General features: G+C 40.1%; 2 protein-coding genes across 2 annotated transcripts; one reads left to right on the forward strand and one right to left on the reverse strand.

The window, feature by feature from the left end:
* Positions 1-247: 247 nt before the first annotated feature.
* khnyn (KH and NYN domain containing) lies at positions 248-18803 on the forward strand. The gene is made up of 9 exons (XM_034106044.2): positions 248-516; positions 2466-2721; positions 6163-6297; positions 7918-9629; positions 9701-9831; positions 12297-12393; positions 13931-14038; positions 14209-14310; positions 14995-18803. Exons 2-9 carry the CDS (start codon positions 2503-2505, stop codon positions 15329-15331), a joined length of 2841 nt encoding a protein of 946 aa, XP_033961935.1. The 5' UTR covers positions 248-516; positions 2466-2502; the 3' UTR covers positions 15332-18803.
* Positions 18804-20697: 1894 nt separating this feature from the next.
* LOC139435778 (L-selectin-like) lies at positions 20698-22108 on the reverse strand. Its single transcript, XM_071206632.1, has 5 exons — positions 22075-22108; positions 21736-21854; positions 21336-21512; positions 21176-21191; positions 20698-20828 (listed from the first exon to the last, which is right to left on the reverse strand). The coding sequence occupies exons 1-5, from the start codon at positions 22106-22108 to the stop codon at positions 20698-20700; spliced, it is 477 nt and encodes a 158-aa protein (XP_071062733.1).
* Between the last annotated feature and the right edge of the window lie 5252 nt (positions 22109-27360).

Below are 27360 nucleotides of genomic sequence, written 5' to 3' on the forward strand. Positions count from 1 at the left end.
CGTCAGTGGAAATCCCCACTTTAACCCAGTGCAACATAGCATTTTCTATAATAAAATGACACTTTTAAACGTTTTATGAGCTATAATAAAACTCATATATGTAAAATAAATACAGATGAAGCTACCAGTAAGGAAATATGTGTGATTTTTGGGGATTTATAGACATTTTAACACGGTAAAATGGTCCACAGGTGCATTTTGAATGTGTGTTGGGAAATATCATGTTGGTGTTGCAGCGACTTTATTCCGTCTCTGTCCAGAAGAAGCGCCCTGGATCAGATGAGCTGTTGTTTCGTTTGGTTTCGGTTTGTCTTCGGGGTTTTTCTGAGGCTTCCTCATCCGGTCTTTCTTCCGTCATTTTATTTCCACAATCGCCTCTTTTTCTGCTTCCTCTGCGATCATCTCGCTTTATTTTACGCGCGGTGAACTTCGCTCCGATACGTATGTTGTTGTTTTTATGATCCGCCTCCAACACAGCAGCTGGAAACGAAACTCGCGAGGAAGGATCGAGCTCACGTAAGAAAACAACACGGACAAATGTCATATTTATTATATTTAAATGCTCTTTTAAAACCATAACATGTCTTCGATCTGCTTCCTTACTCTGTCTCTGCTGAAACACGTGTTTTTATGAGCATACGTGCGTCAAAACACTCCGTTGTACCGGGCCATGTTTGGTTTCTTTACGCTCGTTACACCATTTCTCTCAGGGTTTTCTGTGAATCGAGTGTGGTTGAAAAATAGCAGCAGGCAAACAAGATATATTAATAAAAACACACACTCGTGTTTACATGGTTTAAAGGCAGAGGTGGAAAGACTACTCAGATCTCGTAGGCTACTTGAGTAAAAGTACCATTTTATACCAGTGCTTTTAAATGAGTGTTCTTAAATGTCATTTCATAATATGTTTCTTAATGCTCTTAATGTCTATTATTTTTGTAAAGCACTTTGAATTGCCTTGTGTTGAAGTGTGCTATATAAATAAACGTGCCTTGCCTTGCCAGAGTGTAGTAATACTCTGTTACAGTAAAAGCCCTGCATTCAAAATGTCACTCAAGTAAAAGTCCAAAAGTATTCTCATCAAAATATAGTTCAAGTACCAAAAGTAAAAGTAGTCATTGTGAAGATTGGTCCATTTCAGAATAATAGTGTGCTCAAAGCTGGTGAAGGTGCAGCTAGTTGTAATGACTTTGTATACTGCAGGTATAACTAAAGTCTAATTTAACACTTGGTTATATTTCACATCATTAATCATCCACATCTGTGAAGTAACTAAAGGTATTAAATACATGTAGTGGAGTAGAAGTACACAGATGTACCTCTTGAGTGGAGTAGAAGTACAAATTGGCAAAAATATTAGAGTAAAGTCCCTCAAAATTGTACTTCAGTACAGTACTTGAGTACATATATTTATTTTTACATCATGTAATAATTTACATGTCTTAAAGGTATTCACATCAGGGCAAAGTGAGGGAAAAGTACTCGCGTTATGCTTCTTAAATGTAGTACATCAGTGTATTTTTTAGTAAGTAAGTAAAGTTACTCAGAGTAAGATTTAAATGCAGTGCCAGAGAATAAAGCAGTGCTATTGTTTGTTTGGACAACCAGCAGCTTAGCAACTTGGCTCGGTAAATATTAGAGGTTCAATATGGGGCCAGATACAGAGTACACAATACAATGGTTGCACTTATTTGATACAGTAAAACATAAACAAGACATTTGCATACCACTTCATGAGTAGGCGAAACCAAACAGAAACATAACGTCTGTATTATCTCATGCTGAGTGGTCCTGGATAATAATAAGAAGCTTTAACAGTTATGATTATCGACATCAGTATTTTAACACGTTAAAAGATGTAATAAAATAAACAAGGACGGATAAATATGATTATAACTAGGCGATTATTGAGTTTTAACACAACTAATTTACAGTCACTTATTTCCTGCTATTGCTCTGTATGTTTATTATTACCTTTTGTTTTGTTACTTCCCATTGTAAAGCGTCCTTGGGTTTCGTGAAAGGCGCTATATAAATTGAAATTATTATTATTATAATGCAACACAAGACTTTGAGTAAATCCACGAGGAACAGGTAACAAAAAAAAGCAAATCTGCGAACAGAAAGTAAGAAAGTAGGTCAACTTATATCCCACTCTCATAACATGTATGCTGTTGTGCTTTATTCCTGGTAAACATTAAGACATAATACATTTATTTTGGGGGGCGCCTTTCAAAACACCCAAGGACACCTTACAGGGTTACAGATTTACAATTTACATTTACAATTTTACTTTACAAATTAAAACAGTGGATTTAGTGAAGTATCAGCCGGGGGAAGACAAAACACACAACAGGACATTGACTACAAAAGGACACAGAAGGACACAGGGTACAGATAACTCATGAGACCACTACGCAGCCACACAGCCTTGTGTTCACTCTGTGTTCACTCATGTTTTGCAGTATGTCGGACACTTTGAAGCTCATTTGAGACCAAGGCATGGACTGCGAGCGGAGTGAAGGAGGTGGAGAAGCAGAGGTGGAGGATGAGTTTGCGTGTGCTGGGATGCTTCGTGGATCTCTGGCCTCGCTGCACGGCACCGTGGAGCGGATCTTCAGGGTGACGTTTGGGATCGGAGCGGACGATCTATCGATGGACAACACCGGGCAGATCTGGCTGAAACTACGAGGGAGGAGCAACGACGTGAAGTCGGCAAAGGTACGCTCAGATCTCTTTATTTACAGATCCAGCGGAGGACGAGGTGATCTGATTGTGCGTGGATCTGAGAACGGCAAACTGCCCTGAAATGTTTCAAAGCAAATTTAAAACCCATCTTTTTAATATGGCTTTTAATTTGGGTTAACTTTCCATTTTTACTACTTTCATCAATCATAGCTTTTTAGTTTTACATTCGATTGCTTTTAGGCTTCATGATATCCTTCACAGGAGACCTTTCAACATCTAAAATGGCTGATCACCATTTTCATTGGATTTTGGATGATTTAGTGAACTTTGTAACCCATGGTGACCATCATAAAGAAAATGATTGGTAACCATCCGGATCAGATCACACACACACACACACACACACACACACACACACACACACACACACACACACACACACACACACAGAACAATTTGACACATTTCCCCCCCTTCTGTGTCCAATCTCCCCAAGTGAAACACACACACACACACGCACACACACACACACACACAGAGAACAATTTGACACATTTCCCCCCCTTACAGTATGTGCCCAATCCCCCCAAGTGAATCACATCTGGCACACACACACACACACACACACACACACACACACACACACACACACACACACAGAACAATATGACACATTTCCCGCTCTTATGTGCCCAATCACCCCAAGTGAATCACACCTGGCACACACATACACACACACACACACACACACACAGAACAATATGACACATTTCCCGCTCTTATGTGCCCAATCACCCCAAGTGAATCACACCTGGCACACACACACACACACACACACACACACACACACACACACACACACACACACACACACACACACACACACACACACACACACACACACACACACACACACACACACACACACACACACACACAGAGAACAATTTGACACATTTCCCCCCCTTATGTGTCCAATCTCCCCAAGTGAATCACACTTGGCACACACACACACACACACACACACACACACAGAACAATATGACACATTTCCCGCTCGTATGTGCCCATCCCCCCACATGGATCACACCTGGCACACCAATACATGTTCAGTGTCTGTTCTTTGTATATGTACTGCAGTGTTTCCTGTGTACCAGTACTCTGATACAGTATGTACAGCTTGAAAGGGTGTGACAGGACATGTGGTGATGATTAATGGTGTTTGTGTTCATGTCATAGCAGTTAAAACAGGACCGGTGACATTTGACCGCGAACACCAAAGTAAGGGGGGGGACGAAGACAATAGGAGGGTTACATCAATTAATTTGGGCTGTAAAATATCAGACCTTTGTTTAATTGTCTTTGTGGGAGAAACGTCTGAAGCAATGGGAGTCAAAGAGAGACACGAGGAGAGATGGAGCTTTGATGGACACGTCACGGGCCACGGTCTGACCACACGGATGAGATGCCACGATCAATTCTGAAGACCTCCCCTGTAGCTCCAGGTTTTAACTAGAGAGTGTAATAATCAACATTCTTCATTAGTTAGACAGCCGAGGACACTGAATCACATTTGTTGTCGCTTATGGCTCGAGGTCACCTACACCCCGAGAAGGATGCTCCAGGTGTCCCACAACAATAACTATCTCTGACCGACAGTTGCCCGGTAACAACAACAACTTGCTAGGGCAGCCCCTCCTTACGGGAGATCACGGCTGCCCGAGGCTGGAGCCTCCGTGTCAGAGGGGGAAGGAGGACACGAGGGCAACTTATTCCCTAGCTTCAAATGGCTTTTTTCTCTCTGATTAACACCCTAAATAATTCATTTAAAAACAGAACATTTGAAATGCTAGATCTGGGGATTGTTGGCATTTTTTTGCTTAAAAAAACGTCAAACTAAAAATGTATATCAAAAAGATTGAATCATGTTGTGTAGATCAGGTAATCCACCAATAGATTAGTTGTGAAATACATGTTTCGTCCCGTTTACTACTTATGATGTTGCATTTTAAAGGCCTCTGGCTTTTATTTGATATCATTTAGAGATTATAATATACACAACATGTCATGCAAAGTTTACAAGATTAATAGAAAATAAACCCCAATAAATAATAATGATAATAATAGCCTTAATTAAGCGCTTTACTCTCCTTTTGTTTAAATAATTAGGATATAAAGCACACAGTCCTTTCCCAAATCTTTGTCACTGTGTTCATTTCAATTTTCTTATTATTTATTTCTGCACATGTTTTTAACACTTAAACTTGAGGGCTAGCCTCCAGAGCACTTAGGCACTGTGACCGGTAAATGACTCGTTCTCAAATGTTAAATAAAGACTCATGTCTGCGCTGACACACGAGCGTTCAGAGTGACTCACAAGAGGAAAATGGATGACTTAACTCCAATCAGGTTTTGATGGAAGAACACATATCTATTGACAGGAATACACAAATGAATGTAATGGAGTTTTGGCGATTAGGCCCCGTTGTGTGGGAGTATCATTCGGGAGGGGAGAACCGATCCGATGAAACCCCCCGGGGTCTCGACCCTGGTGGTGGTGAATGGATAGTTGGGTCGGTCTGAAGGGGAGGGGCTTAGCTGGACCCTGGTGGTGGTGAATGGATAGTTGGGTTCAGTCTGAAGGGGAGGGGCTTAGCTGGACCCTGGTGGTGGTGGATGGATAGTTGGGTTCGGTCTGAAGGGGAGGGGCTTAGCTGGACCCTGGTGGTGGTGGATGGATAGTTGGGGTCGGTCTGAAGGGGAGGGGCTTAGCTTGACCCTGGTGGTGGTGAATGGATAGTTGGGTTCGGTCTGAAGGGGAGGGGCTTAGCTTGGCCCTGGATTCAGAGGGACAGGAGGTGATAAGGGGTGGAGGGTCGAGTCACCTGACATGACAGCTGTCTGAGGGGAGGGATCAGATTTGTAAGACTCAATATAAATAAAATAATAATAATCATAATAAAACAACCTAGAAATAATAATGTATATCTTTCAATCTTGTATTTTATTGTTTTTTTCTTACATTATATTGCTTTATATGCTATCTAACAACGGACTATTTTAAATCTGCTTTATTTCATATTATTGATTTGACACTACATCTAAAAGACACCATCTGCCAATAGAGTTAGCTCATTTGTCATGTAGGTGTACAGTAGATGTTCCTTTATACAGTATATATTGTTAATAATAAGATAAGATATACTTTATTAATCCCAAATAGGGACATTTCTTCATTGCAGCAGCATGTAAAAGAAGTATTGCACATAATTAAAAAAAGATAAACCATCAAGCATCTTATAACAATAATAAAAATAAGAATAATAACAATGAATTTGAATGCTATGATAATTCTTCCCACCCCATAATGGACACATAATATGTACATGATGTACTAATACTGCAGTACTTTCAGCACTGTTACAGGAATACTTTACCAACACGATAACGATAATGAATATTTCTGTTTTGTAGTTATTTGTGAAAGGGCTGGTGAACCAGGAGGAGCAGCAGGAGCTCTCGTACCCCGGAGCGCTGCACTGCATCTTCAGTGGAGCCAGAGGGCTGTTCATGGACTGCCTGACCAAAAGCACCTCGGCACATATAGTGGTGAGTGTTGCATGCTGGGTAGAGATGGCAAAAGTACACACATCCTTTACTCAAGTAGAAGTACAGATACTCGTGTTTAAAAATACTCTGGTAAAAGTTGAATGAAGTAGAAAGTACAGGTATTTGTGTTCAACATGTAAGAAGTAGAAAGTACAGGTATTTGTGTTCAACATGAGAGAAGTAGAAAGTACAGGTATTTGAGTTCAACATGTAAGAAGTAGAAAGTACAGGTATTTGAGTTCAACATGTAAGAAGTAGAAAGTACAGGTATTTGTGTTCAACATGTGAGAAGTAGAAAGTACAGGTATTTGAGTTCAACATGTAAGAAGTAGAAAGTACAGGTATTTGAGTTCAACATGTAAGAAGTAGAAAGTACAGGTATTTGAGTTCAACATGTAAGAAGTAGAAAGTACAGGTATTTGTGTTCAACATGTACAGTAAGAAGTAGAAAGTACAGGTATTTGGGTTCAAAATGTAAGAAGTAAAAAGTCGTCAGGAGAAATAAGGAGTGGTGTAAAGTACTGATACCAGAGAAATGTACTTAAGTACATTAACAAAGTATTTGTACTCCACTACTTCCCACCTATGATGCTGGGTAATCAATAGGCTACTGTGTTTTCTATTTTCCCAATAAAGCAGGAGAAACGTAAAAGTGAGAATATGTATTATACGACTTTAAACCTAAATATTCTGCCATCCTAAACTCAATTAGCTGTTAGCATTTCGTGTTAGCATTTCTTGTTAGCATCGTGCCCATGGATGTGAAGATAACTATCACTAGATGATTTTTATATCAAACGAAACTCAAAATGTGATATTTATTACGCTAGTTTTGGAGTTATATGTGTGTGTGTTGTGATTTTTTAGAAGGAATGTATTTACTTTGGACTCAAGAGGTGAGTCTACGTGTTAACATTTACAGGGTAATGATCCTAACAGGAATTCACTCATTTCTTTTATTGCACAAATCCCCTGGCAGTGTCATTGTTAACTAGTGTTGCAATAATGATATTGACTAATTATTAATCCTCCAAGATTTTACATTATGTGTCAATGTCATCAGCTAACAATGTGTCATACCCGTTATGAAGTAACAGATGCCTCCTCGTGTAACTGTGATGTTGCAACTGGGAATTTATAAGCTATTTTTAGTCGTTATTGCAAAAATGTCCTGGGAATCCCTTTTTAATGTGTCTCATGGGGACACTCAATGGGGCGGGGTGTAGCGTGCTGCAGCAGCAGTCTGCTCTGCACGCAGGCTTCCTCTAAGTTTACAGTAAAACAAACTGGTGGTGTGACCAATGACCATTTACAATTATTAATACTATTACTATTATTAGCATATATATATTTATATATATTTTGGTTGAAACTAAGCCAGAAAAAAAAAAAAAATACATAAAAAAAAAATATATATAAATAAAATCGATTTTTAAAAATAATATTCGATTAGGGAGACTGTAGCGAATAATCGAATAATCGCTGGCATCCCTAATCCCTACCTACCTACCTTCCATCCATCCATCCCTCCCTCCCTCCCTCCCTACCTACCTACCTACCTACCTACCTACCTACCTACCTACCTAAAATGTCATTCTGTTTTTCTTTAATCTAAACCAGGTTGGCTCTACCGGATTCCTGCTTATCTCCGGTCTTGCAGAACCGGTTGTTCGAGCCTACTCCCTCATTACAGACATGGTGGAGCGGTACGAAAGCACACAGTCCAGACGCTCAGAGACTACAGACAGAGGCATGGGCGAGACTCTGGATTCACGGCGGGCTTTCAAAAGCCTGGTGGAGAATTGGGAGGATAAACACATCCTGGATCTTCTGGTTCTCCCGGCGTTAGTGAAGGAAATCCTGCTGGAGTTGGTAATAGAATCGGGGCTTGGATCAAACCCTACTCCAGATCTTACAGATGGAAACGCTGGGGCTAGATCACTCGAGGATTCGGGGGTTAGATGGGACAAACCTTCGTCCGTTACGTACACACTCCCAGAGTCTCCTGATCGCTGGGTTGAAGGGATGACTTCAGCTTCTGGTAAAGACTCTGCCGCTTCCTCATTCCAGTTGTTGTCTTCAGGGTCCCGAGGATTGGCAGAGAGTGCTGACGAAAGACTTCTGCTTTCTCCACAAGAGGTTGTAGGACAAAGCGAAGCAGCATCAATAAGTACAGAGGTGAAAGACGTACGAGGGGAGGATGAAGAACAGGAAGTGCTGTTGTCAGTGGGAAACAAAGAGTTCTTGCTTCTTTTAAAGTTCTTCACAGCCATGGGGTACACAGAGGAGATCGTTAAGAGAGTCCTTGCCCGAACGGGACCTAAAGAGGCGTCGCAGATACTGGACGTTGTTCAACAGGAGCAGAATCGCTGTGACCGTGAGGAGGGGAAGAAAACTCAAGACGGCGATGAATCGAACCAAAGCGAGAGGAACCGACCTTGCGAGACAGAGCACAGAGAAGAAGAAGAAATGGAAGTATCGGGAGGAGATGTGTTGATGAGTAGTTCCGAGTTCATGGAAGCTGGAGCAACGGGAAGAGATCGACCCAAGGAGAAAGAGAAAGGGCACGAGGAAGACTTTGTTCTGGGGGTGGTGAAGAAAGCGGCAGCCAGCTGTGGGTACATGGAGCAGAAAGTGACCAAACTCTACAACATGTTGCCGGATGGATCCACTCACCAGCTGATCCTGGAGCTGCAGAGAGAGGAGAGCAAAGAGTTGGCTGCCTTTGGTAAAGTACCAAGAGAGATGGACGATGTGGTGATAGAGAAAGAAGTGCCACCATCTGAGGACAAAGCAAAGGAAATGGAGCTTTTTATGCCTGCAGTTAAAAGAAAATCTGATGATAAAGGATGGGGAGAAGTGCCGAAATCACCTGAAGCCGAGTTCATATTCTATAAACACACAAACTCGCCATATCACTGCCTTCCTGAAGTCAAAGGGCCACCCATGCCCACATATCCTCCATCTTTTCATCGTCCACCCACCTTTAACCAATGCAACATACAACATGGTCGAAACAACTTATGGCAGAATCCATCAACGTCGAGACAAAAGCATCCAACCCAAGAACCTGTCCTCAACTCAAAGCCCCATTCCTTCAAACCCTTAAAACAAGCTTTCCAAGTTCCTCAAAACCCCATCTTCCCCCATTATTTTCCTCTCATCAAAGCGAGGGAAAAGCCAGGCTTCATGGCCGCTTCCTCAGTCGTGGTGACGGGGGAGCAGCGTTTCCTGGAAGGCCTTCAGATGCCCTTCGATCTGAAGCTAAAAGACCAACCCGGTGACCCAAACGTGAGGACGATCGTCATCGACGGGAGCAATGTGGCGATGAGGTAGGAACTAATTGATCTGAACCGTTTCACTTCCTCGAAGCTCTGTTTAACTCTACATTTTGTGTTTCCAGTCACGGGTTGGGTCACTTCTTCTCCTGTCGAGGGATCGCTCTGGCCGTCCAGCACTTTTGGGATCGAGGCCATCGTCACATCAGCGCCCTGCTGCCTCAGTGGAGACAGAAGAGCGACCCTAAAATCAAAGGTATCACTTCCTGTTCCTCAGCGGTTCCTAACCTTTTTCATCTCAGGGCCCACTTAAAGGTGGGGTAGGTAAGTTTCAGAAACCGGCTCGAGATACACTTTTTGTTATATTCTATGAAATGCTCTTAACATCCCGATAGCAATGAATATCTTATCTGTTGAAGCCGTGCTAAACGGATTGGTTGTACTTTTTACCAGCCTGTCAGCCTTCCATCGGGGCACAAACTTATCTCGTGCCCTCATTGGTCATGTGCGCGTTCGTGTGTGTTGGAGGAGGGGCTCTGTGAGGAAGTGGCAGATTTCTTCCGGTTGTGTATTTTCAAATTCTAGCGATCTCAAGCCGGTTTCTCAAACTTACCTACCCCACCTTTAAGAACCTAAAAATTGTTCGCAGCCCACATTCAACCATAAACAATATGGAGGCTAAATAAAGTTCCGATTGGTCAATTCAGAACATGTGACACGTTGTTAAACCAGTAGTACAGACAGACCGCTGTCAAGGACTGTAATGACCGTTGCTAAGGAGGATCGAGAAAGAGAAAGGAAAGGCGCTTCAAATAAAAATCTTAATAATGAAAATGTTTCCACACAAATCATAATGTTTTGAAAATTAATTGGCGGCTCACTTGCAATTGCCGCGGCCCACAGGTTGGGAACCGCTGCTCTAGTAGTATTATAAACCTGATATTTGAAATGTATGTTATGGAAACTAAGTAAGGTTGGTATTGATGTGTGACAGGAAAAATATCACTCGACACCGGCTTGAGAATCAATGATCCGGTCCCAATTTATTCTTGCAAGAAGGAGCAGATTTAAATCCCCTACAGAGATTAGCTTCAACTCAGAAAGTCACGTTACACTTATATAGTCTTCACGGCATTCAGCATCATAGTCATAAATCAGGTTGGCAACAGATGGGGAAAGACAGCAGTCGAACCTGGAATGTTGTTCTTTGCCCACTTAGGAAATGCAGGAGAGAACAGTCTATCTTTTCCTAGGATAAACAAATGAATCGAGTTGTGCGCCTAAGACAGGAGGCACCTGCAACAGTTCCAACAGTATAAGATAACAGTAGCAAACAGTGCTCCCCAACAACGTGTACATTATTTTCATCATGAATTAGTCTTATAATTATATCATTCAATTTGGGCTGTAAAATTTATTTAATTCCATTTAAGTGTCTTCAATTTGTTGTTTTTCTCTGACTAACACCCCAACATAATCAATTTCCAATCACATGAAACAAAAAAACAGGAAAGCACAACATTTGAAAGGTTATATTTTACGGAGCCCCCTAGGGGACATGGAGAAGAAAAACAAAATTATTTAAAAAAGAAAATGTTTGAGATCTCGCAAAACCTTTAATTTAGCTCAATGTACTTCCTGGTCAGTTCGGCTGCTACGGCAACACAGAAACCACAACAATGGAGCGGTTCATCGATTTTACTTTGAGCTTGGCCTTAAATATAAAGATATAACATCAGTGCTTGGCAATAGGCACGGGTTTCACACATAGACTGTATATATAAAGGGTTTCACATAAGTGAAGACACCTCAAGAGAACACTCAGAGCGAGGGGACATGCACGTCCCTCTGAGCTGGGTTATTGACAGTTTCGAATTTCGCGGATCAATAACTCATGAACATAACGTTGTAAAAAAACAAACAACATGACTTTACAATCATAGCAAGGTAGACAACGAGCTACAGAGTCGTTTTTATCAGAACAGTTCGATACGCGCCGTCATCCGAGCTAAACATCAAGAATTGGTCACAATCTGCAGCTGGAGGAGGGAGAGGAGGCTTAGGGACCTAACGGGGTTTTGCGAGATCTCAACAAAAAAAAATCTTCTCCATGTCCCCTAGGGGGCTCTGTAATATCTAGGGATTCTTTACACTAAACATGTATATCAAAAAAGATGTTATCATTTTATGTAGATCAGGTAATCCACCAATGGATTAGTTATAAAATACATGTTTATTTATTATTTAGATTTACATGTTTCATCCCATTTACTACATATAATGTTGCATTATTTTGCTTTTATTTTAGATATTAGAGATCATAATGTACAAAACATATAATGTAAAGTTGACAAGATTTATAGAAAGATAAACTGAAACTGAAAATAATAATAAAACATGACACTTGTATAGCGCTTTTCTAAAAACTCAAAGACGCTTAGACAGAGAATAAAATAAAAAACGAAGAAAGATACAGAACAGAAAAGAGGGGGGGGTGGTCAGAGGTTGAATGCAGTGTTGAACAGGTGGTGATTTTTTAAATGCAGTGACAATATAAGTGTCCTTTAAAAAAAAGTATGAATTAATTGAGTTTCTAGATTCTCTTTCTAACATTTCGGACGCTTGTTTTTGCAGTGTAGCTCTCATCGTTCAATGCGTGTGTGCTGCTTTATATTTGATGAAGCGCAGACTAAACACGGCTCTGGTTGTTCGTCCTCTCAGAGCAGCACTATCTGACCGAGCTGCAGAACCTCGGCCTGGTCTCCTACACCCCGTCCAGAGAGGTGCAGGGCAAGAGGATCAGCTCCTACGACGACAGGTACACGCCATGTTCAGATCAACACTAATAACTTGAACAGAAATATAATCTAAGTAAATACAGAAATATTCCAAATCAGTCATTATTTGTATTTCAGTCAGACAACTCACGTGTTTCTTTAACGTGTTTATTAGAAGCAGCATATAGTTGAATTTGGTGGGGTGGAAGCAGGGGTGGAAGCAGGGGTGGAAGCTGGGGTGGAAGCAGGGGTAGAAGCAGGGGTGGAAGCAGGGGTGGAAGCTAGGGTGGAAGCAGGGGTGGAAGCTGGGGTGGAAGCTGGGGTGGAAGCAGGGGTGGAAGCTGGGGTGGAAGCTGGGGTGGAAGCAGGGGTGGAAGCAGGGGTGGAAGCTGGGGTGGAAGCAGGGGTGGAAGCTGGGGTGGAAGCAGGGGTGGAAGCTGGGGTGGAAGCAGGGGTGGAAGCTGGGGTGGAAGCAGGGGTGGAAGCTGGGGTGGAAGCTGGGGTGGAAGCAGGGGTGGAAGCAGAAGTGGGAGCTGGGGTAGAAGCAGGGGTGGAAGCAGGGGTGGAAGCAGGGGTGGAAGCCGGGGTGGTGGTGGGGCAGCGAGCAGCAGCGACGTGGAAGTAGCAGCAGCAATAGCAGCAGCAAGCGATGCATAGAGAGAGATCTGGCAGGTTAAATAGAGCGGCGTATTAAGGAGACTCTGTTTGGTTGGTTGTCGAGTGGCAAGGGGCGTTGTGTATGAATGCAGCAAGTGCTCGAGTTGACTGCCTGAGCTAGTTTGCAGGCGTCGCCCCATTTTTATTTTTATTTGATTCGATTTATTTCGAATGTGTAAAACAATAATACAAAAAAATTATTATTATAATGACATTTTAACATCAGAATTATTATACTATACCAAACTAAGCAGTGTCAAATTGATATATAAAAATATGACTGATTCTAAATTATACACCAACAAATAATCTACTTAATTACACATCCGAGAAGGGATGGGAAGAAGTTTACACTTATTTAATCCCGCCCCTTCTCCCAAAAACTAAAATATTAACTTTTTTTTCCCCCTTTCTTAAAGAAATACATTTATTATTGAAAAACAAACAAAACAACAAATAAATAAACAGATAAATAAACAAATACATAAAAGAGGTAAATGGTAATCCAGAAAAGATAAAATAACAAACCAAATAAATAAATAAACCGTAAACATGTGTTTTTGCTTTTAGAATTTTTGGAGATTTTTCACCAGCACGCTTAACCCATTATTATTTAGACTACAGTATATTTTGTTGCATTTTAAGTAGCGCCTACATCTCCTTTGTGCATTGCATTTGTGGAAATAGAACGCATTCACCCCACAATCAAAATGTGATCTTTTTTAATATGCCATCTCTCTGGTTCAAGTATATTGAGCCTCGTTAGGATCAGGTGGCAGCATGGGGAATTGGGGATATGCATTATTGTTGCTATTCGGTCATCACTTTTTAAAAGCCCCACTGTGTGGCGCCAAACATCTAAAGATGTAAGGTTTGTCTCAAGGCTATTTTTAAAATATCTATTCCCCCCTTTTTCCACAGATTGATGCTGCAGCTCGCGCAAAAATCAGACGGAGTGATCGTCACTAACGACAACCTGAGAGACCTTTCAGACGAGTCCATGGTGTGGAGGGAAATCATCAAAAAGAGGTTATTAAAACAACTAAAGTGACATTTCTGACTATCTTTCTCTGAATATAAACACATCTTAGAACGGCAAACTCCCATGAAAGGTGCTACACAAATAAAGCCTATTATTATTATGTCTTCTTTACGCTTAATTTTTAATGTCCTTAATACCACGTTTCCTCCCCTTTCAGACTTCTGCAGTACACGTTTGTGGGGGATCACTTCATGGTGCCGGACGACCCTCTGGGCAGAGGAGGGCCTCACCTGGACATCTTCCTGCGCTCAGATCACAGGTACAACACACACACACACACACACACACACACACACACACTCATATAAACTAACCTGTTTTATTGCAAATACATTCTATCGTCTTATTTCTTTTTATCAATACATGTTCTGTGCAGATGTCCGCCTTCTCTCCAATACCATTGAACTAGATGGTGCTCAAAGCGGCAGAGAAATACATTTTAAAAAAACCTCAACAGCAATGTTTATTACGAGAAACCACGACCCAGTTTTTCAAAAGCTTCATTCCCCAACTTTCTCAATGCGCCATTGGTGTGTTTCTTCGACATTTGAGCGAGTGATCTTGATCCATTGATAGAAGAGAAGAAAGACATTTCTATAGCTGATCTCTCCATCACTCAAACAATCTGGACTTTTTATACAACTCGTGGAATCAGTGATGATGATAATTAAACACGACTATATGTAAGAGGAATATATATATATATATATGTACTTTTCGTAGAGGTTGTTGGTAAAGTCCCTTTTAATCCACCATGCCTGTTTTTTTCTGCTTTTTTTTGCAGGGTAGCTCAGAAACTATATATCTCTGTGTTTTCTGAATCAATCTTTCAAATATTTGTATTGAGAAGAAGCATACAAGTGGAAGCAATAGTACGGACTTCTTTGGGGTGGAAATCAGGCTTCCTTTTGTGTTTTCTGAACAAGTCCTTTTTTCCTCACAGGACCCCAGACCCCGGAAACCACTCTTTTGCCGGTGTCGCCACAGCTTTCCCTTCTTCCAAAGCGCCGCGCTCCCAAACCGAGCTCCTGAACTTCCGCGACCGAACTCCAGGTGGAGGAAGCCGGGGGAAAGCCAGAGGACATGGAAAGGGGTGGGACTCGGGACACCAGGGGAGACATTTTGAGGCTTCAGAAAGGACCCCGGAGGAAACAGCCAGTTTGAAAGAACAGCTCTGTCAGGTTTTCCCCGGTCAAGACAACATGGTGGCGCTGGTTCTGCAGAGCCACCCTTCAGAGACGGACATGAACGCACTGTCTGATCTGATGTTGGCGCACTAGAAGGACTCTTTTAGTCTTAAAAGTTATCGATGTTTAATTCCTGACTGTTTTTACGCTGAAGTGTGGCTTGTTTTCAGTGATGTGATTGTGTTTCTTACCAAAGCAACCACAACAAATCCCACTCGTCATATGGGTTTCACAAGAAGTCAGCTTGTGAAACTTTCTGTTGACTCAGATAAGATGTTCTGCTTTTTAATACAGAATCTTAATCTGATGTATTCCCTACTCCATTTCGCAAAGTTTTGAGAGGCAAGTGAGATGACAGATAAAAGAAATAGACAATGTATGACTCAGGGACAACGTTTTTTAACAGCGGAAATAGCTTTTGTCAGAACCATTTTGTCCGATTGAGCAGTTTTATAAATCAGACTAAAGGCATCTTATCTTCGATTCATAATCCCCGCATCTACCTCACTTCTATCTTCATGCACAATTAGAAAATATGTGTCTGTTGCTGTTGAGAAGGCCTCACGTACATATGGTTTCCCCAAAAACATCCCATAGTGGTCGGGTAGGGATTCATCGTTTTGAAACAAGCAAAACTAATGACATTCCAAGCAGCTTCTGATGTATTTTGTGTTTAATTCACAAATAATAATACATTACATTTATAAAGCGCTTTTCCTGGTGCTCAAAGCGCTTACAAGCAAGTAAAACAAAACAGCAACAAAAGTAGAAAGTGCTAAGCTAGGAGGAATAAGGGCAAGGGGTTAGTTGATTAGGAGTTGAATGCTAACAAATGCTAACAGGTTAAACTAACAAATGAACATGGTGCTGCTGTCAAACATCAGCATGTTAGCATGCTAATGAGAGCATTTAGCTTAGCCTACAGCAGGGGTGCCCAATACGTCGAAGGTAGTGTGGGTAGATCGCATGGCATTACAAAAAAAGAAGAAAAAAGTTAGCCTATCACCCATCCTTATTATGGCATTTGTAAGCGAGTCTGAAATCTCATATTTGCTAACACGCAGTTCACCATATATGCACGGTCAACCTCGCCAGCTGCAAATCAACGGCGAGCTGATTACCTAGTTAGCCTTCCAGTTCAATGTATACAATTATACTAAAGAAAGGGTAAGGGGGGCCTCACCTCCTCATCTGAAGCACAAATAAGTGTAAGCGCGCCACAGTTTCTCCGCCGCTTCGAGGTTCCGGTGCTCGCAGTCCACAAGCACCCCCTCCCCCCAGCTCGGGACACACAGGGCCTCACCACACAGGGCGGCCCTGTAGGTAGATCACTTCGACTTGGTCATTTTAAAAGTAGCTCCCAAGCTGAAAACGTGTGGGCACCCCCAGTAGCGTAGGCAGAAATGTACTTTAGGGTGGGCCTGTAAAAAATAGGGTGGGCCAGATTTTTCTTCTGCGCATCAGAAGCTAACAACAATCCCCGTCGGCACCGGTGGCAGATTACTTTTAGAATACGTTTGGAATACTTTCTTTTTCCATAACAGATGGGTATGTTTTAGTGAACAGGAGACACGTATTTTACTGTTTTAATGGCTTATCAAGAACTCAAACACAACATGTGTCATTCTGGACAGCTCTCTCATCTGCACCCCACATAGAACACATCACCCGGACTGCATTCTTTGAACTGTCTTAAAACCTTTCCTTGGAATATGTTATGAATTGTAAGGTGTCCTTGGTGCTTTGAAAGGCGCCCCTAAACAGAATGAATCATCATTATTATTATTATTATTATCTGAAATGATGTAATAACTTTTAAAACCTTTTCCAGTCACTTGCCCCATGCATTCAGCAGCAGCAGGCCATTCTCTTTGATTTGATCCCGTTATAAATGTCATCATTTCGACAATAAAGAAATGCTACATAAACGTTATCGTGCACATTTTATCTAACCATCTCCGTTTCTAACTTTCAATATATTTTAAAAGAGATCTCTCTCTCTCACCTGCGTGCGGGGGCGGGGCCTCACAGACACGCTGCATCTCTCTCTCGCTCAGAGACATGCTGCAGCGCTGTGCAGTGTGCACACAGTTCTGACGGTAATGAATATTACATTTTGTGAGGGAACCTTTCCACCAATAATTCCAATAAGTATTCCAAAATGTATTCACTTTACGAAAGTAACTGTAATCAGATTACTCGTTTTTCAAATGTAACGCCAGCTGAATACACTTGATTTGTGTATTCTGATTACGTAACGCCGTTACATGTATTCCGTTACAACCCAACCCTGTGTATATCTCTCCGGGCTGTCCACCAGCAGATGAAAAACACCCACCTCTCCGCCTCTTCCAAGGGACGAGGGAACCGTGCAGCAGAGTTTCTGTTAACATTTTTTTTCTTCTGACAGCCCAGCAGGTGGGGAGAGGGGGGCGGGGCTATTTCAATGATCGTATAGATCGCTGCTAGATGAGGGCAGTGGGGGCTCTTCTTGGAGTCTGGCTTTTAAAAAAAAAAAAAAAAAGTTCATTAGTGAACTTTGAGCCATCATTTATTTCGCAGGCAGCTCTCTGCCTCTCTCAGGTTATTATGGCGCCGCTGGAACCAACAATCAGTTTTTACCGTAAATGAGTTCGGTTCAGAGGACAAAACACATACAACATTAATTAAACTCGATATTTGTTCACTTGAATTTCACTTTGAATGCTTGGATATTCTCAATGGGTGAATACATTTTTTTATAAAAATAATAAAATTATTTAAAAAAAATATTATTTTTTTTTAAATGACACCGAAGCTTTCTCAGGGTGGGCCAATGAGTAAACCCTGGCCCTATGGTGGCTACGCCACTGGGCACCCCTGGCCTACAGCTTCATAGAGCCACTCAAGTCTTAAAGTTTGAGTCTTTTAATGTCTTAAAACACATCAAATGCTCTTTAAAACATCCGCCTATCAACACCTTTTATGAGGGTTTTTCATCCAGCAGCAATATTAAGCTTTCGGTCATTTTATTTTGTGTTATTGTTCAAAAACCAGCACTTCCTGTTTGCCCTTTGAGCAAATGGAGTTGATTTTTTTAAAAGAGCACTTTTATGTTTCATATCTTTTAATCTAACATTAGCAATCGGTTGTTGTTTTTTATTTTACTTGCTAAACTTCATATTTCAAAGCTACATAGCAGTCAATAATTAATCAGAATTCTTTCAAGGGGTTTATTGTTGTTTTTCACCGTGTTAGATGTTATTTTCCAATGCTAAAATAATACAAAATCATCCTTACAATATTGTGTACACTCGCTTTTATATATTTGTAATTTATTTTAAACAGGTTCGATGCTGTTTTGATCGTAGCTCTGATCGTCTGCGCAGGAGGAGAAACAAAATGAGTTAACTTTTCATCCAATTCTTCATATGACTGAAGATCAGATCTGTAATCAAACCATTCGAATGCAACTCGTTCATCAACTGTAAGATAAAATAGTCTAATTGGTTTGTTTTATATTTGTATATTTTAAGAACTTAATGTCTGCCTATATTTCTGTATTAAAGTGTTCTTAATTCCAAGTATAAAATGTGTGTAGAGTGTTTTCATTATTCTCTGTCTCTGAATTGGTTATTTCAGTGTCTTCTATCCTGGAATTAGATGTTGAAGAGCATGTCAAATATAGAAAATGTTATTATAACACTGAGCCTACTTGTATTTATATTTAAAGAAGACTGAGTTGGAGCTAAAACAGGGAAGTGGGTTGATTTTAAGAAGATGTAAACAAATGAAAGCTTTAGCGCAAGTTCAATAAGGACGACCTAACTTGAGTCACTTACACGTCACTCGATGGCTCCTTCCCCCTCATTAAATACGAGGGCGTCACCCCTCAGCAGCCAATTGCTGCACTGGCTAAATTCCTAAAATACCTGCTCTTCCTCCCTGTCAGTTGTCATTGCAGGTGACTACACGCAACCCGCCTCCACCCCTCTCGCCTCCCGTCTCCTCCAGGACAAAGCTAAACCTTCCTCCTTCAGACCAGTCCCACCTACTCAGCACCACCAGCAGTGTCTAGACCCCGGGGGTTTCATCGGAGCGGTTCTTTCCCTCCTGAATGATTATCCTGCAAACCGGGGCCTAATCGCCAAACACCATTCCATTCTCCTGCTGTATTATCATGGCAATCATTTCATTCATATGACGTGTAAACAATAAATGTATTCCTTACATCACGTCTCTCCGGTTTGAACTAACTTAATTTAGGTGTTTTTAACATCAATTTTGGAGATGTATGACCAAAGTTTCATCTACTCTTCATGAATTAATTTCCTTGTGAAGCTGGTTGTCAATTTGATTTTTCGTTTAAGCCAAAAAACGAAAATACAAGCCTTTTTTCGTTTTTGTTGTCTGTATCAAAAGACGGATAACGAGAAAACCTAGTAAAAAAAAGTCTGTGCTTTTTGTTAGTTTGATTTTTCATTAGAACCAAAAAACGACAATACCAGCCTTTTTTCGTTTTAAATAAAAAATGTGGTCTGAATAAAAAAACGGTCCGATCTTGGTTTTTGATAACAACTTCATTCAATTTTCCTTTTTTTAAAGCCAGTCGATGAAAGAAGCACACCTTGTTTTTGGGTCAAATCGTATATTCAGTTTTAGACAATAAAACATCCAGTTAAAACTTTATATAACGGTACAGTTGACAAAAATAGTGATATACATATTATTACCATCACCAAAATTCACCCATAACGTAAAATATTTTATGAAAAGCAAAACATAATAGATGTTTTTTTATATAGTTTTTCTCATAAACATAATAGACACAAATTCAAATGATGATTACAGGTTTCACACTTTAAGAGGATAAATATATGCATTATATCAATAAATACTGCAACAAAACCATATCGTAAAGTAATTCAGATGTTCACAGAGACAAAAACATGTTACATTTAGTGTCGCCCCTTTTTCTCAATTTCTAATCCTCAATTAGTAATGTAGTTTCTCCCCTCTTCAGGTTGTGATTTCTATATTTGAACTAGAGCCATTCAATAAACCCAGAGAGCAGATACATATTAGAGAAGAGTGAGCTTGTTGCAGTAAATATACCAATGGGTTTATGTAGCGCAGATGAAATTGAACTTTTCACCATCAGCCTTTTTGTACCACTCTCCATCTCTCTCTCCATCGCTACAGCACTATCACAACGAACAGTCTTTTTTTGGGGGCCAAGTTGGGATTGCAGACCGAACGATCACTGACCCTGAAAGACAGATCCAGAGTGCAGGTGTAGCGCATTCCCAGCCAGACGAACGCAGTGTCGGCCATCTTGGCTCTCTTTTCGACCCATCTCTCCTGGCAACACACTCTCACACCCTAAGCGTCCAGGAGTGACGTTTGGTCAGTGTCCGTGGCGTCCAATTGTGACGCTCCTAGCTGGCTCCTTCAGCGTCATAAAGGGACGCAAATAGCTTTCAACTGATTGCAATGTATTCCCGTTGCTCCTGGTGACGGTCAGTGATGGAGACCAGGTCACGGTGGTTCGCTCTGCAGTAATCCAAGGCCTCATCCCAAGTCTTCTTCTCATTGATCAGGATCACTTTGTCTGGCATTGAAATAGATATGTTGAGTCAAAGTTACCACTTATTGCAAGTTATCATAATAAAATAACTCAACTACAAAAACATAGCACCTTTCATTCAATCATAATTTTGATCAGAAATAAATAAAAGTAAAGGATATGGTACCCGATGTAAAAGCCAGGCGAAAAATATGTTAGGAGAAAGAAAAAAAAAGACGAAATGATAATCAAACTTTCAGATCTTACCTGGTTTTATAATTTTAAGTTAAATCATCTTTTATACATACAGTAGTAGGAATAAACACATAATCCAAATCTGCAATTCTTTGTATATAATAAATATGTTCACCACTGAAGTAAATTCAACATACCTTTATGAATATATAACTAAGCACAACATATTAATATACTTTTAAAGACTTTTGCAAAACTCACCATCATAGCAGTAGAAGGGTTTTTCATCTGTGCAATTGTCGGAGCTCCATTTTCCATTGTTCGTAGTCATAGTCATGTCTTTGAGGCTGTATCTACAAATGAGTCCTCCCAGTGTCTGAAAGAGAAATTCTTCCCATCTGACCAACTCCAGATCTCTCTGAACAGGCCGATCCACAGCCAATCAGGGCCCACTTTTGACTTGAATTCTTCTGATCTGATCTGTGTGATTCCACTGACCAGGTCAGTGTGATGTGCTCTGCAGTAGCTCTGAGCCTGAAGCCAGTTCTTTGGTTCATCAATTACAAAGTATTTCTGTTGCCCTGTTTCTGTGAGAACGAAAAGACACATTTTACAAGTTTTGATGAACACTATCTCACTTAATTTTTCAGATTGATGAAAGTGTTTAGTATAATGATGTAGATTGCATAATAAAAAAAGGCCTATACTTGAATATTAAGATGTATTTTACCAAGTAGAATGTTATCATCACAGTTACCGTTACTGTGGCCAGGTCAGTGAAATGCTCTCTGCAATAACTCTGGGCTTCCTCCCAGGACTGTCCTTCTCGAATGAAGTGGTACTCATAGAGGTGACATGTGGAGAAGGAACACTGACCTGAACACAGAGACAATGCTGCAGTGATGGAGCTGACAGTATGACAAGCACCTGATCATTAAATCAAACTCATGCGTACTAACATCGCCCCCACCTCTTACACCGTCCCCTTCATCTTAATGGAGTTCACTTATTTCACGTTTTATCGTTATCAAGATTGAGCTGTTTCATGACTCCAGATGTGATATCAGTTACAAATCTGATAAGATGATCCACTTACCCATCAGAATCAGCACAAACAGACTCCACTGCATCTTCGCTCTGTTAGATGAAAGCAATATTATTATTGATAATTTATAAATTGTATAAATGATGTCAGTTACATTTAAATTATTTTGAACACCGAATGTTTCAGTTAAATTAACACAAACACAGACTGCACCACTCGCTTCTGTGCAGTAGTTTAATGAAGATGTAAATGTAGAAAATGCACATTTCGAGCAACACCAGCAGTAACATACGGAGCCCCTAAGGGACATGGGAAAAAAGAGAAAGAGAAAAAAGTCGGGATCACGGCCACGGGTTAGTATCTCGTGATCCCGAGTTATCTTTTTTTTTGTTCTCTTATTTTTTGTCCCTTTAGGGCAGGGGCAAGTACGTTTGGCCTTGGGACCATTTTTTTCTGAGCTAGCATAACGTGCATCGCGGCTAAAACATCCAATCACCGAGCTTCAACCATAGCTGAGGATCTTGGGTAATCAGTTCAGTGGGTGTGTTTCGCCTACGTCTATTTCCGGTGACTTTATTTTGAAATTCAGTTCCTGACGGATGGCAAAAAAGCCCGATATTATAGAATTAAACAAATAAATAAAACAAGGATAATTGTGTGTTATTGGTGAGTAAATAACAGTGTGTTATTTAGAAAAGAATAACAAATTAGAAGGAAACAATTATTTAATAAATACATATTTCAGTATTTTGAGGCCATTTATTTTCCTCACAGACGGCAAAAAAAGTCTGACATTATACGATTTAAAATAAAAACAATAATCGTGGCTTGATATTGAGTAAGAACATGTTTTTATGAACCACACAGCTTCCGGTCTTCCACGACCCGACCGGACAAAAAGACGTGTTGCAGGCACGAAACATCCTACCAATAGAAATAGATTGCTTTTAAAATCGTTCGTGTTGGTGAACACGAATCAATAGATTAAATGTCGTGACTATAACACAAAATGCCGTGAGACTGGGTTGTGTATACACATTGAGAAATGTCTACGGGACAGGCTGCATACATCGCCCAAAAATTAGAATTTATGATTCAAAATGAAACATTGAGATTTTAATACAATATAGTTGGTGTACAATTGTGGAATTCTCAACACAAGGATCTAAAGAATTGTATATGTGTTTTTCAGTTAAAGAAGTTGTATAAATTAAGAAAGGTGGGACTATATGAAGCAGAATGTGAATAAGTCTACGCTGGTCCTTCATGTTTTTGATGTATTTGATGTGATGTCTCCTCTGTATTTGCGGGTCCCATTGCCATTGTTATTGTTATTATTATCATCATGTGTCGCTTTCCACCTTCTTCTCCAGTAGGACTCAGATGAGGGTGTTGCACTTTTCTTTTCCTTATACATGTGATGTTTTGGTGTTGTTTTGTTTCTTTCCGTTAACCGTCAAGTGGGAAATAAGTATTTTTTTGTGAGTGTTTCTCTTAGTATCCTAAGATACTGTTATGTTTGGCTGTGAAAAAAATAAAATAAAAAACAATTATTATTATTATGAAGGGCAGAACATCTATTTGTATTTATTTGTTTTTTTTAGAAAGGGGAAGGTGACATAAGATGTTATTCTTCTCCCTGCTCCTTTTCGCTCAATGGTGGAGTCACGTTTTGTGGCAATTGTTGTACATTTGGTTTTGCGTACCATGAGCGGGACAAATAAAAATGAAATGAAATGAAAATACAAATACATAAAATATTCCAAGTGATTTCAAGAGAAACAAATGATTTAAGGGAATAAATGAACATAAAAGGGTTTTAGATTTCATTACTTCTGATTGAGATGATTCATTAAATGTTCCTTCCCTTTGGAAAATATTTTGAAGGAGAATATCTTTCTCAAAAATAAACAAAATATGAAAATGACTGAACAGAATCACACTTACTCCTACTGAGTCGTCCTGTCAGCTGCTTCTCTCTCCGTCTCTCTCGATGTGCTGGTGAAGACTCACATATCAACGAGGTCGCTGCTCTCTTTGAGCCACCTTTGGGCAAACATTTGAATATTAAAATTCAGATGTCAACGAGATCTGTCATGGTGGATATAGGATCCACTGATGGAAAGAATATCAATTACATGTAACAGGGAAACAAGTTGAACACACTTCCTTGTTGACTGTCTGACACACGGAAAGAAAGGTACCGTTCCAAAATACGCACTAATGATAACTATTGAATGTTTATATTTTTTATATTTTGTTCGGATATTGCTTGTTAACATATGTCGAAAACTTTAAGAGAACATTCTGGCTGTATTTGAGCCCCTCATATTACAAGTGTGTCAATATTATTTGAATTTCAGTCACATAGTTTCTTTATTCTGAAACACACGTCAAAAACCTTATCTGTTTGTTGTCTCTATTCTGATGAGTCTGTCCATCAGCTACTTAATTCCTGTGAAGGCTATATCTCAGGAGAACGTGAGGAATTCATTCAAGTCTTGCACAGTCTTCCACTTGGACTCGAGGATGAATCCATTTCTGTCACATGTTTGACCTTTGATTGTGGTCAAGAGGCCAAAAGTCTCTGTGACCTCACAAAACACGATTTTGTGGCAGTAACAAGAATTATGATGTTAGCTATGACGATGTCACTCAACTTTCCGATCAGTAAATAGAAATAATCGTGCATAAACAAGATCGTTTTGGGATTAGAATTTCTCAAAAATAAGAAGACCAATTTAAACAACATTATATGCTGCCTGATTTCTACAAGAAAGATAGTGATAACAACCACTTAATTAACTGGTAATTATCTACAGTTGTAGCACCTCATTTCGGACGCCCCTACCATAGTGGGGCTGTGATCGGCACGGGGTCGGCCCTCGCTGAAAGGAAAACCCCCCGCATGACTTAATACACCCCCTTGATAAATACATTAAATTATAATGAAACCAGCTGCAATGGATCATGGATCCACCAGGGGGAGCAGTGATTAAAAAGCTGCCACACTGGAACTCATGTGAAATAAACAGCTGATAGATCTACAGTACAGGTATCTGATATAGCGGATATTTGTTAAGATCTGTATGTCACGGATAGGATCATGGTCCGTGTACATTTTGGCAGTTTGATTTTTCAAAAGCCAAAAAACAAAAATACCAGCCTTTTTTCTTTTTTTCATTATTAGCCGCTTTCACACCAAGTACTTTGCCGTACTTAGTTCCCAGCATGGAACTAAAGAGCCGATCGCGTTCACACCGGAATAAGTCCCTGAGGGAAGATTATGCAAATGAAGCCGCTGACGTCACTTCTTCTTCTTCTTTGGGTTTACTAGAAGCTGCTGGGAGTCTTCCGAGTAAATCGCCAGAACGCCGACACCTCCTCCTCATCTCCACCGCTCCCATGTTTTTTTTTGTGTTGCCATAAGTTAGTCTCTCTCCATTGGTGCGCGGGGCTAATGCTAATGCTAATAATGCGAATGCCAGCGAATATAATGGCGGCTTCACAAAACGTTTCAGAGTTTTACGGGGCGTGGTTTGCAATTCGCCCAGCCAATCAGAAATTGGAACTTTTTTCTGCCCAGGATAGTACCTGCTCGGTCCGTGTACGAGAAACCAACTTTTGGAAACCAAAAGCCAAAAAACGAAAATACCAGCCTTTTTTTTTCGTTTTTGATTTAAAACCGTTCTTGTTGTCTGAATAAAAAAACGGTTAACAAGAAGATTTTGGTTTTTGATAAGAACTTCATTCAATCTTCCGTTTTGTATTGAAAAATGAAGAAAAGCAGTTAAAGTCCGGTTAAAGAACATATTTCCAAAATAAAAGACACAAGGATATAATGGCAAAGTAAAAGTTCAATCCTGGAACCCAGAAGTCTGACGAGGATAAGTTTATGTCTGCATTCACATGCAGATATGCGTTTATAGAGATGAAGTATGCAAGCTCTGTGCATAACTTTATTTCGCTGACTTCCGGTTTGTACTGTGTCGGCAAATCCAGTGTCCAGCTTGTCGCTGTGTGACAACCATAGACTGGTGACAACGTCATGTTTGTTGCATACCTGCAAGATTTACCTGTGACAAATGTCAGCGCTGTGAACAGAACTGTCGCCCTACTTTCCCCTGCACCCAGCAGCAAGCGGGAGAACGATATATCATACAGGCGACCCCTAAAACAGTTCACACAGTAATGGAACAGTTGTTAAGCATTATTTTGTCCAACAAGTCTACATTATGAATTTCATGTTTGTCTAAACTGCTAAGAAGCTGACAGCTGAGTTAGAACAGAAAGACATTCAGGCCATAATCACTAGACGCTCAAAAGAGGAATGTGTGTGTAAGGCTTACATGTACTGAATTGAAACTTGAAATTGTCTACCCTACTTTTATAATTTTCTAATCATAAATCTATCGATCATAAATCTATCGATTTGATTTATGATTATAAAATTATAAAAGTAGGGTAGACATGTGGATATTATCCGGCTGAACAAAACGTGATCCGTCTCTTCAATGTGTGTCAACCACAGACCTTATTTCGAGCTATTTTACAAAGTCCTATGGAGAAATTGCATTGGTTTTTGTCGAAGGAACCGGAAGTGGTCAAATGCTAATTTACTTCCGGGTTTTAGGAAGCGTCACTATGGCACTCTATAAAGATTAATACATTTTATGGATCACTCTAAGTAGTTTGAGCACACATATTAAACAGAGTAGTAGAGTACACATATGACACAGTTAGCTGGGACATTATTAATAAGTATTGGAAGTATCTAGCGTTTTGCTCTGACTGTAAATGCTGTGTTACTTATGTACTCTTTGAATAACTCGAGATTAAATTGAGCTAAACATTATTTACAGGCACTGGACTGTGGTAAATATTACATACATCCCAAGTAGTTATTGTACATTTTAAAACAATATATTTCCATTTATTCATTCAGATAATTAATTGATAATAAATTAAGCATAAATTGTACAGCTGTTAATGACAATGTCCACAAGATGGCGCCATTCACCACAATTCACTCTGGAAGTACACAGGTAAGATTACGGTAAATATAGTTGTATTCTGTTTTTAAGGATACATCCATGTTTCGACTATACGTTTAAAGCCCTAAATGAGAACATCTTTAATAGTTTATTTATTTTGAAGACTGTGTTTATTCATATGTTTATAGTAAAATGAATGAATTAAGGATTCAATAAGATTATTATTTGAGTGAAGTCTGTAGTATATTAACTCAGTGAGCCTCTTTGATTGCTTGCTATAAGAGACATTTAGTGAAGATCACTTAACTAAAAAGAGCCTGAGGGTAAGATCTTTCTCAGTTAA

This window comes from Pseudochaenichthys georgianus, chromosome 18 (assembly GCF_902827115.2).
Source record: "Pseudochaenichthys georgianus chromosome 18, fPseGeo1.2, whole genome shotgun sequence".
Classification (NCBI taxonomy): Eukaryota; Metazoa; Chordata; class Actinopteri; order Perciformes; family Channichthyidae; genus Pseudochaenichthys; species Pseudochaenichthys georgianus.